Source organism: Schistocerca nitens, chromosome 12 (assembly GCF_023898315.1).
Source record: "Schistocerca nitens isolate TAMUIC-IGC-003100 chromosome 12, iqSchNite1.1, whole genome shotgun sequence".
In the NCBI taxonomy this organism is placed as follows: Eukaryota; Metazoa; Arthropoda; class Insecta; order Orthoptera; family Acrididae; genus Schistocerca; species Schistocerca nitens.
This window is the reverse complement of record NC_064625.1, coordinates 155085675-155098268: the sequence shown is the minus strand read 5'-3', so window position 1 is coordinate 155098268 and position 12594 is coordinate 155085675. Positions and strand designations below refer to the sequence as shown.

General features: G+C 40.1%; 1 protein-coding gene across 1 annotated transcript in view; it reads right to left on the bottom strand.

The window, feature by feature from the left end:
• LOC126215376 (intermembrane lipid transfer protein Vps13) overlaps nt 1–12594 on the bottom strand; it is a 442186-nt gene that overhangs the window by 284710 nt on the left and 144882 nt on the right. Inside the window, exons 26-27 of the mRNA XM_049942070.1 lie at nt 7415–7551; nt 1011–1099 (exon numbers count right to left, since the gene is read on the bottom strand). Coding sequence (XP_049798027.1) covers nt 1011–1099; nt 7415–7551 — 226 coding nt within the window. The remainder of the gene's footprint in view (nt 1–1010; nt 1100–7414; nt 7552–12594) is intronic.

The following is a 12594-nucleotide window of genomic DNA, read 5'->3' as shown; positions in this document are numbered from 1 at the left end:
ATAGGGCTCGTCCTATATGCTCATGTGTCAAATCTGATGCCCTTGTGGTGTATGGAGTCCAACATCTTTAAATATGATGGCCATGACGTGGTCGCACAAAACCCTTACAGAACTGCAGCAAGCAAGCAGGGTGTATCTGTACCACAGTTCTTGGCTCATGTTTTGAGCTCCTTGTGATGTGGCAACCAAACAAGTTTGCTATCAAATAAGAGACCTAAAAACCACACCATCTCCTTAAACATCGATGGACAGTGGGTGGCTGGAAACAAGTGAATTAGAGTGATGAATCAAGCTTTACCCTCTGGCCATCCTATGGAGGGTCGTTGGTTTGGCAAATGCCTGGAGAATGTTGCATGCCATCATATGTCATATGGAAGAGAGGGTGTTGGTGATGTTTTCCACAGTTAGGGTGTGGTCCCTTTACTGTGCTTAAGAAAACACTAAATTTGGAAGAATATGAAAGAATTTCACAGTGAAGTGTACTGCTTACAAAGACAATGACTGTTTTATCAGCATAACAATGTACCTGTCACAAAACAATGTTGGGAGGCAATGGTTTGTAGTCAACAACATCCCTGAAATGGACTGGCCTGCACCAACCTGAACCCAATGGAATATCTTTGGAATGAATTAGAATTCAGACTTCATTGCAGACCCCAATGTCCAACATCACTATCTTCTCTGGTTTCGGCTCTTTAAGAAGAATGGGCTGCCATTCCTCCACAGACATTTGGACACCTCATGGAAAGTATCCCTGGCAGATATGAAGCCATCATAAAAGTGCAGGGTGGGTATGCCCCATGCTAATGTCTATTAAAAGGTATCCAGATAATTTTGATCAGATACTGCATTTTGAAAGCTAGAATACTTTCAGCAGTACTAAACATATTTTAAGTACCCGTCAGCCACTCTGCCTCATAATTTGAAACTTTTGCATTGATTTCGTACATTAAAAAAATTTTAAAAAGTAAATAATTTGGGAACTGCTCCAAATCCACTTCTATTCGTACCTTATGTGGCCCTTCAGTGACAGGACGTGCAGCGTGAAGCGAGCGAGGCCCGCATTGTCGCAGCGCAGCGGAGAGTCCGGTCCGTCCAACTGCAACACGACACGACCGTAAAACAAAACAACGGTGCTATTTTTGTACCCACTACAAGCTCTAATGGCTCTAGCAGTTTATATATTTAATAACTGGGTTGTATTGAATATCAGCCTTATTCAAACACAATTAGTTTATTTTTATATTTACTCAAACAGGTTTCGACACCTATGCGTCATCTTCTGTGGGTCAAATTTTTGTTTCTGTGATGTACAATATCATATTTATAATAATTTAGTTGCTGTAGGCCTATGAATTACAAGATGTGCAATTTGCTTCACTTTGTTTAGACATACCCTAAAATTACATCACTAACTGAACTGTATTATTATACACTGGTTTTAGTGCTGGTTTTTGTCTTTTTTCGACAGCATGTCATCTGCAAACTAACCGTGAAGAAAATTATTGCGTATTTATGAAGATCTGTTATGTGGGTAGAGGTTATGTGCGTTTCTGCACTTACATTTTTGTCCTGTTTCACGCTTCTGGTTGGTGTCTCAATCAACTGCTATTAAGTGCATTGTTTTCCCTCAGAGTATGTTGTCAGAATTGTATGCTCAGATCACATTTTGCCACATTTTGTGAAAGAGCATGTGAGATGAAGTAGTGAGTGGAAACTAATGAAAAACTGAGTAAAAACATTGCACTAAATAGCAGTTGATTGAGATACCAACCAGAAACATGAAACAGGATGAGAAATATAAGTACAGAAACACACACAACCTCAACGCACGAAACAGATCTTCACAAATACACAATAATTTTCTTCATCGGTAGATTGCAGATGACATATTCTCAAAAGAATGATGAAAACGAGCACTAAAACCAGTGTAAAATATACAGTTCAGTTAGCGATGTAATTTTAAGGTGAGTGTCTAAACAAAACAGAGCAAATTGTGAATATTGAAATTCTTAGGCCTAAAGCACCTAAAGTATTATAAATATGATATTGTACTTTATAGAAATAAAAATTTGACCCGCAGAAGATAAGGCATAGGTGTTGAAACATGTCCGGGTAAATATAAAAATAAACTAATTGTGTTTGCATTTTAAAAACAACCCAGTTTTCAAATCGCAAACACGGAAGAACATAAAGAGGAGCTTCAAACCTTAGTAAAATGAGTATAATTTAATGATTTGAAGTTAACTCCATTAACAAAGCAAAATATTATGACTTTCATAAATTCCAAATTACAGCTTGATACTCTTGTCATAGAATTTCACCTCACTCTGGAGATAGCTGCCTATCATAAAATGAAACATCATCTGGAAATCATAGCATGATATTACTTTAAGTCAGTAAAATAATATATGCAAATTAATGAAATACATTGTTGCAGTGATGAAACATGTAATTTAGAGTCTTAATAGAAACAGATTATTTCCTGTCTTTGTATGAAATTATTCATTTTATTTCATATAAATTTTTTTGTACTTTGGGAAGATGTAAGTAAAAACTTTAATTGCATACATCAAAATTCAATATGTAACAATGAAAATAATTGTTTAAAACCATATAAATAGAGGCAATTTGTGCGCCACCATGCGTCAGTCTTAGGTCCGTCTCAAGTCAAACTTGGACCAAATTTTGTTTCAACAGCACGTAGTCAGACTTTGTAAATTCACCACCGAACATCTAGCGTCCGAAATAAAATTCTCAGTGAACAAGAAGTAGTGATACTTATTTCTACCACTGCATGATTCCCGTATGGTGATGCAGTAACATCAAGATGAACCTATGGCAGCATTAAGACGCAGCAACCCGGATTACACAAGATACATATTATTTTATTGTGGAGGATATCCAGAACAACATGTGGTAAATAAGTCATTATTTTTCTTGTATTAAGCAATGATTCACATCCCAAACTTTACCCACAAAAACATTTTAGCCATCTTCTACTAAAAGTGCTGATTCAAGTTTGAATGATTGTTTTGTTGCATTCTGTTTGAGTGTATAAATAAAGTTCATTTATTCTTGCAACAGGGGCATGTCAACTGGCGCAGATCTCGTGACCCTTTCACAAAACATGGGCATTAAATGTATACAAAGAAGGGCAGTTCAAATTTTCACAAGGTTCTTTTACTGGTGACGGAGCGTAACACAAATACTAAAACTCCTTCACTGACATAGTCAGTAGTCTTCCAGAATAGAAAATATGAATATTCTTCATCATGTTAAGTACAAATATCACAGAATCAGATAAATAACAGTTTCTGCAGTTGTGTACAACCTGTCATTCTTCCTATTCTCCACCTGTCAATGGAACAATGGGAAGTATCCTCTACCATATACTTCAAAGTGGTCAGCAGAGTACGTATGTATATTCACAGGTGGAACTGCTGCACTCTGCCTAAACTTAATTTTGGTCCATTTGGACACGTCCTTAGAGAACTCTCGATCTCTCATTGAAATTATATTGTGGTATTAGGAGGGATCCATTCAACTTTGCATTCAGTATCAGGGCAGTTTATTAACAAAATGTATTTCACACTAAAAAGTATGACAGCCCTAGAAATAAGAGCTGTACTGATAAGTCTAACATCACTTCATACCTGAATGACCGCAACTTTGCACTGTTTCAAGTTAATCTTAAGTGAAATGCAATGATTAAAATTTAACCTCTGTGCACATGTTACTGAAACTCTGTTCTTCATCCTCTGCTTCTAGCAACACTTTTAACATCAAATTTGTATCAATGTTAGATGTGCCAATATGAAAAACTATTTTAAATATTTGTGTCTGGAGAGAATTTGCTGCACTTGCACTGCTACAAAGGGCAATTCCAATAGTGCTCAAACAGGGGAAAAACATAGCAGTCACATACCTATCCGAGTTTTTACCACGAACTGTAGACCCACCCTCAACATCAGATGACACTCACTCCATTACATTCACCTCTCGTAATTAAATGTACGTACAACCTCTAGGTGGGCTTACTTTTGGCATCAATATACAAGGGTGGTTTGAAATGTTCTCAGAACAGAATAGAAAAAAGCTACTTACATCACTGAAATTTTTTTTTTATTTTTCGATGTAGTCTCCTTGTAGGTTAATGCACTTGGTCCAACGATGTTCCAGTGCCTCGATACCATCTCTAACATGGAGTTTCCTCCAGTCCTTCAAAATAGTTGTCAACTATGGCTATCAGTTCTTAGTTGGAAGTGAATCTATGTCCACACAGAAAAATTTTCAGTTTTGGGAAAAGATGGAAGTCCGACTGAGCCATATCAGGTGAATAAGGCGGGTGTAGCTACAATTTATACCTTAGTTCACGTAACTGTGCCATGCTGACGGGACGTGTGTGGGCACGCATTGTCTTGACGGAAGATGACTTTCTTCCTTTATAAACCTGGCCTTTTTTTCACATATCTTTTGTTTCAATTTGTCCATGAGGTTAGCATAGTATTCTCCAGTAATTGTTGTCCAGTAGGGAGATAATCTCCATACAGAAGCCCCTTTGCATCCTGGAACACTAATACCATGACCTTTCCCACCGAAGGAATTGTCCTTGCTTTCTTTGGTGGCAGAGAATCAGCATGTTTCCACAGCTCTGACTCTTGTTTTGTCTCTGGAGTGTAGTAGTGTACCCAAGATTCATCTGTCATCACAAACTGGCACAAAAAAATCTTGTTCGTTTCTCCTGACACGGACCAAAGATTGTTCCGATATGTCCATTCTCAGGCGTTCTTGATCCAGTGTCAAGAGTCGCGGCACCCATCTTGCAGATAATTTTTTCATTTGTAATTCTTCAGTTAAAATGTGATATACCCTTTCAGATGACATCTGGCAAGCGTGAGCAATTTCATGCGCTTTCAATCGGCGATCCTATGTAACAATTTTGTGCACTTTTGCAATGATTTCTGGAGTAGTGACACATCTTGGCCGACCACAGTGTGGATCATCATCTAAGCTCTCCCGACCAAATTTAAATTCATTTATCCACTTGGCAACAGTTGAATATGAAGGAGCAGAGTCCACAGTGTGTACTGGAAATTGACACAAATGTCGTTTGCTTTCATACCTTTGTTTACGAGGCACTTCTTCACTATCAGGTTACCCTCCATTCGGAGGCTGTTGCATGCAACGACTGTTATATTGACTTGTAAATAATAGATTTCAGCTATCAGTTGTCCTTTGGAATTTTTATTGGCAGATCTAGATTTCAGCTAGAAACTAGCCATTCTCAATGCATTAAAATTTATGATCAATGCATGTAATGCCTGTTGGTCGGGCTTCATCCACAGTTCATTCAAGAATACTTGATAACTGCTCGAATATTGATTTTTTCCCATCTTCACAAATCACTACGCGGGAACAACAACAGAGCCACATCACCGCCACAGCTCTCTTCCAAAAGCACTGGATGTGGCATGTGTTTACAGCCAACAGTCCAATGAATATCACGTGAACAACTCGTTGCGTTAGCACTGACCTCTCGTGGTGATTTCCAGAACTTTTCGAATCACCTTTGTAATAACAAATTATGAGCGAAACTTTATCAGATTTGAATGGCTCAAGTGTTTGACATAACAATAGTGCATGTGTGAATAAGAAAGGTACCTATCCTAAACAGAGTTTGATTTAAGATTAAGTAATTTTCATGGGGGCTATTGCAGAGTGAAACTAAATAGAGTGAAAATAGTTTTGTAAAGACAATGGCCACTGTGAGTGTGGACTGAATGATTGTTAAGCTGAAAGTACTATCTAATGGACAGCAACCTGGCTTAATTATTAAATATAAGCTAGAACATTATGTTCCCTATTAAATTTCTGGGGACAATGCCATAAACTATCAAAAAATCCAAACAAAGACATTTACATCTACTTCTATAGTCTACAAATCACTGTAAAGAGCATGACAGAGAGTACATTTAAGTTGTACCAGTTATTAGGGTTTCTTCCTGTTCCATTCTCATATGGAGCACAGGAAGAATGATAGTTTAAATGGCTCCCTGTGTGTTGTAATTAATTTAATCTTCTGAGGAAAAGATTAATAAACTGTGGTTTCAGTTGCCCGAGACTGCAGTCGTGTGTGAGAGTTGCATTTGCATGAGTGTGTGTGCGCGTGTGCATATGTGTGTGTATTGCTGATAAAGGCCTTAATGGCTGAAAGCTATAATTGAGAGTGTGGTTTTGTTGTGCTGATCTGCAACTCAGCACTCCGCTATATGGTGAGTAGCAACTTTCCTTCTCATAATATTGTTAATCTTCTCTTTGCAATACCTACACGAGTAATAGAGTCGTCATTTACAGCTGGTCTTGAAACTCTGTTAATAGACTTTCTAGTGACAGTTTACGTCTATCTTCAAGAGTCTTCCAACTTAGTTCCTTCAGTATCTCTGTGACACTCTTCCATGGATTAAACAAACATGTGACCATTCATGATGCCCTTCTCTGCATCTGTCCAATATCCCCTGTTAATCCTATTTAGTACGGTTTCTACATTCAACAATAGGTTGCACGAGATATTTGTAGGCACTTTCCTTTGTAGAATATTTGCATTTTCCACAGTATTCTATCAATAAACCAAAATCTACAATCAAGGTATTTGTAGAAGTTGGGTGATTCCACTTGTGACTCATTGATATTACAGTCATAGGATACTACATTTTTTCATTTTGTGAAACGCACTATTTTACATTTCTGAACATTTAAAGAGAGTTGCCAATCTTTGTACCACAGTATCACATTTTGGGGTTTCTTCCTATTTCATTTGTGTATTGAGCATGAGGACAACTGCTCAAATTCCTCTATGCACACTGTAATTAGTCTTTTCAGTCCCCACAGGAGCCATATGTAGCCAGTTGTATATATTCTTAGATTTTACAGTTAGTACTGGCTCTAAATGCTTTGGAAGCAGGCTTTCACGAGATAGTTGACATCAATATTCAAGCGTCTGCCAGTTCGAGTTTCTCAGTGACTCCGTAATGCTTTCACATGGGTCAGACAAACCTGTCACAATTCGTGCTGCTCTTCTGTGTAAGCATACAATAGCTCCTGTTGGTCCTATCTGATACGTGTCTAACTTGCTTCAGCAATATTCTAGGATGGATCGCACAAGTGTTTCCTAAAGCTGAATTTGTGAAGACTGAGCAGTTCAGATGCCAATAATGCTTGTGGACACACCATCTAAGATGAGTGTAATGCAGAGTGTAAACTAAATAATTCTCCTATTCGTATGCACTTCCCACAGCCTATATACTTAGAATGCGTCAAAGAGCAAAGTAATTATTCACTGTAAGTAGTTCATATCAGAGGTGGTTATAATCGATACCATCTTTACAAGTGAACAAAAACGATCCACACTTACAGCTTTCAGTCCACCAGTGTAGAGGTCAATGATGAGGTTTTCCATCGTGAACGTGAACTTGAGAGATGTCGTCACTGTGGCGGTTTCAGCTTCTGCTTGCGAGTCTGAGACTGATGGTTTCTGATATATCTGAGGAACTGTTACAGACAATGAAACATATCAGAATTTAAAATAAAAATAAAAGTTCCTAAGTAGTTTTAAAGTTCACAGATATTGTTACAAGCAATATGAAATCTATTGCACAAGTTAACATAGGACTGCCTAAGTAAATTACTGGCCATTAAAATTTCTACACCGCAGAGATGACATGCTACAGATGTGAAACTTAACAGACAGGAAGAAGATGCTGTGATATGCAAATGATTAGCTTTTCAGAGCATTCACACAAGGCTGGTGTCAGTGGCGATACCTACAACGTGCTGACATGAGGCTCGTGTAAGGAGGAGAAATGTATACCATCACGTTTCCGACTTTGATAAAGGTCGGGTTGTAGCCTATCGCGATCGTGGTTTATCGTATCGCGACATTGCTGCTCGCATTGGTCAAGATCCGAAGACTGTTAGCAGAATATGGAATCAGCGGGTTCAGGAGGGTAATACGGAACGCCGTGCTGGATCCCAACGGCCTCGTATCACTAGCAGTCGAGATGACAGGTATCTTATCCGCACAGCTGTAACAGATCGTGCAGCCATGTCTCGATCCCAGAGTCAAGAGATGAGGATGTTTGCAAGACAACAACCATCTGCACGAACAGTTCGACGACGTTTGCAGCAGCATGGACTACAAGCTCTGAGACCACGGCTGCGGTTACCCTTGATGCTCCATCACAGACACGAGCGCCTGCGATGGTGTACCCGACGATGAACCCAGGTGCACGAATGGCAAAACGTCATTTTTTCGGATGGATCCAGGCTCTGTTTACAACATCATGATGGTCGCATCCGTGTTTGACGACATTGCGGTGAACACACATTGGACGCATGTATTCATCATCGCCATAATGGCGTATCACCCGGCGTAATGGTATGGAGTGCCATTGGTTACACGTCTCGGTCACCTCTTGTTTGCATTGACGGCGCTTTGAACAGTGGACGTTACATTTCAGATGTGTTACAACCCGTGGCTCTACCCTTCATTCGATCCCTGTGAAACGCTACATTTCAGCAGGATAATGCACAACCGCATGTTGCAGGTCCTTTCTGGATACAGAAAATGTTCGACTGCTGCCCTGGCCAGCACATTCTCTAGATCTCTCACCAGTTGAAAACGTCTGGTCAATGGTGGCCCAGCAACTGGCTCGTCACAATACGCCACTGTGGTATGGTGTTGAAGCTGCATGGGCAGCTGTACCTGTTCACGCCATCCAAGCTCCGACTCAATGCCCAGGCATATCGAGGCCATTATTACGGCCAGAGGTGGTTGTTCTGGGTACTGATTTCTCAGGATCTATGCACCCACATTGCGTGAAAATGTCATCACATGTCAGTTCTAGTATAAGATATTTGTCCAATGAATACCCATTTATCATCTGCATTTCTTCTTGGAGTAGCAATTTTAGTGGCCAGGAGTGTAATGCTTTAGTAGTGTTCATTCAACTGTGGTAATTTTATTTGCACTGTTTCAGCAGCAGTTATACAAAGGCATTTCAGTAAATACTCACAGTGGAAGTAAGGAGGAAAGACTAGGGTTTAATGTCCCGTAAACAGTAAGGTTATTAGGGAGAGGGCACAAGCTCTGATTGTTTTCAGGACAAGGGAGGAAATCTCCAAAGGAACCATCCCAGTATTTATCCTGAGTGATTTAAGGAAATCATAAAAAACATAAACCTGGATGTTCATTCAAATTCACTAAGCTCTGACACAATGCATTCACAACTACACATAACAGTGTTCTGACCGGGACCCACACTTACAACATATTGAGGATACTCCACAGTGGCCTTTCGTGGCCAAATACAACAGTGCAGGCTCAGCTAGCATCTGCATTTATGTTCAAGCGTTTCTTCCTCACAGTGTTTTCCACATGTGTGTCTGACCCCTGTAATTTATGAACTAATACAATTTGGCTTAATGACACAGATTTAACAGTAGAAATTACAGTAAAGATGGCTCATGTCTTTCAAAACACATCAACTGAAATGTGATGCTACTAAGGGTTCTGGTGTTACAAATTAGTGCTGATGGCACGGCCATCTTTTCCTCCAGAGGGACGCCACTTCCTTTCAAGAGACCAGTGTTTTAAGAGATTAATGCAAACAGGCAACCAGTTTCACATTTGTCCCCAAACTCCAGGCCACAACAATCTGTTCATTCTGACAGTCTTTTTGTTGTGCCTGTCTGTGTCCCAGCATCTCCGCTGTATGCCGAGTAGCAACTACCCTTTACAAGAAATTGTCCTCTGTTAAAGTTGCTTACACCTGCGAACTCCCTCACCTGTGACCCTTATCACCACTAGAATGATTCACCATTCACCTGTGCTCTGCTTATATACTTTCCTTACGTGTCATGTGCCCACAATACCACTAGGTGGCATTCTGTTTCGCAGTGGACAGTGGCCATACTCCGGGATGACAATAATCGTGGTATAGTGATTCGCACATAAACAGATGGCAGTAGTATCGTGTACACGATGTATAAAAGGACAGTGCATCGGTAGAGCAGTTATTTCTACTCGTGCGATTAATGTGAAAAGGTTTCCGATGCGATTATAGCCACACGACTTTGAGCTCGGAACAGTAGTTGCGGCTAGACAGATGGGACATTGTATTTAGGAAAGTGTTATGAAAGTCAATACTCTGAGATCAAGAGTGTCAAAAGTGTGCTGAGAACACCAAGTTTCAGGCATTACCTCTCAACACCGACAACCCAGTAGCTAACAGCCCTCACGTAATGACCGTGAGCAGTGGCGTTTGCATAGTTTTCGTTGCTAACACACAAGCAACACTGCACGAAATAACCACAGAAATGAATGTGGGACCTATACTAACGTATCCATTAGGACAGTGCAGCAAACTTTGGCCCAAATGGGCTACGCAGCAGACGACCGACGTGACTGTCTCTGCTAACGGCACGACATCGCCTGCAGTGCCTCTCTCGGGCTCGTGACCTTATCGGTCGGATCCTAGGTGACTGAAAAACTGTGGTCCGCTCAGACGAGTCCCGACTTTTGTCGGTAAGAGCTGACGGTAGGGTTCGATGTGACGATCTCCACGAAGCTGGGACCCGAGTGGTCAATAAGGCACTGTGCGAGCTGACGGTGGCTCCGTAATGGCGCGGGTCGTGTGTACACGGAATCGACCGAGTCCTCTACTCCGACTGAACTGATCGTTGACTAAAAATGGTTACGTTTCACTATTTGGAGACCACCTGCGTGGACTTCGTGTTCCCAAACATATCATCGTGCCACAATTCTTCTCAATTGGTTTGAAGAACATTTTGGACAATTCGAACAAATGATCTGACCACAGATTGCCCAATGTGAATCCCACCAAACAATTATGGAACATAATCTAGAGATCAGTTTGGGCACAAAATCTTGCACTGGCAACATGTTCGCAACTATGGATGGCTTTAAATGTGAACATTTTAGGTTTTCCATTACTGTTACTGACATCAAATGAAACAACAAGTTTAGTGTTAACATCAACAGTGGCTGGTAACAGTAAATTTATTGTTTCATTTGATTACGGATGGCTGTAGAGGCACTGTGGCTCAATATTTCTGCAGGGGACTTCCAACGATTTGTTGAGACCGAGTGCTTCTTTACACTGGGCAAAAGGAGGTCCAACACAATATTAGGAGGCATCCCACGACTTTCTGTCACCTCAGTGTAATGTTTTGGTTTATCGGTGTATTACCAGCAAACCCCTGTTCTTTGAATAGCTGAACTCCCATGTACAAAATGGCTCCAAATGTTTGATTATAAATGACTTACTGAGTTAATATTTACTTTATGCATGTAAGCGAGAAAAAGTTTAAGATGTTTTAAATTACACTTAAAATTTGTTAGAAGTCACTAAGTGCTCTCACATTGGTGAATACTGAAATGTGCCAATATTTTTAGGATTTTTAGATGAACGATGTTCATAACATTTAGTAGTAAGTGTTACGAGAGCCCACTGTGGGAGATACTGTAATAATATGTTGCAGATGAGAGAACTTCTTGAACCCGTTATTTATACAGAACAAGATGGTGAATGAGTGTCTCCAGCTGCTGTGTGGAACCATTTGTCCCTGGTGACAGGCCTTAAAGGTGTTTAGAAGACAAGGAGAAAAGGGAAAAAGATCACAGTTAAAAAGGATGCTGTGACAAATGACCTTTGAATTGGCTTACATACAACTAACTTCTTATCTTGCTTTTGCCCAAGCTACATATGTATCGTATGTACAAAACAGTCTGTCAATCCGCTTAGTATACAAGATTGTGTTGTTATGGTGTGAACAGAGAAAGTTCAAAGTTCAATTGTTTATGTCATTCAAGTGGTTTTGGGGCAATTAACACTCTCTTTCAGCACTCACCCATGTGCAAAGATGTGAGGTTCTATGAAAATTGCTGGAACACTGTTGGGTGGAACTGACTAGCAGGTGTACCCTGGCGAACATCAAGATAAGGGGAGCAAAAAAATTCTTATTTACCCTGCAGTAGTCGCACATGGACTTGCAGCCGGCACGAATGTATTTTTCCTTTCCTTTTAATTTCTCTGGACCTAGGAATTACATGACCAATGTACCTTCCTGCAATTGACACTAATACTTTTCTCCTTTGTTTTATCTGGACTAGGGCAGCAGTGGTGGAATGGTCAAAAATTGTGGACTGATAGTCCCAAGCAAGCAATCACATTTGATATAATTTGCACTGTTGCCTTTACATGAAATAGTAATAGAGAAACCGGTATACACATATTAAAGTTGTTTATTCTATGGTGCTCCTGTTATTGTAGTTTTACTCTGTACGAGTTGGAGTGTTTTGTTAGGTACACATCAGGTAATTGCTCTGCTTATATATTCTTGTGGAATGGAATAGCCAATTGAATCTATGAAGCCAAATAAGCATGTAGATGGTTCAAATATCTTTGTGAAATAGAAATGGCAGTTAGAACACCACAAACAGACGTGCTGGCATGTGTGATAAATTGTGTGCTATTTACAACAGCGCAAGACGTGCTCGCCTATGGCAGACTG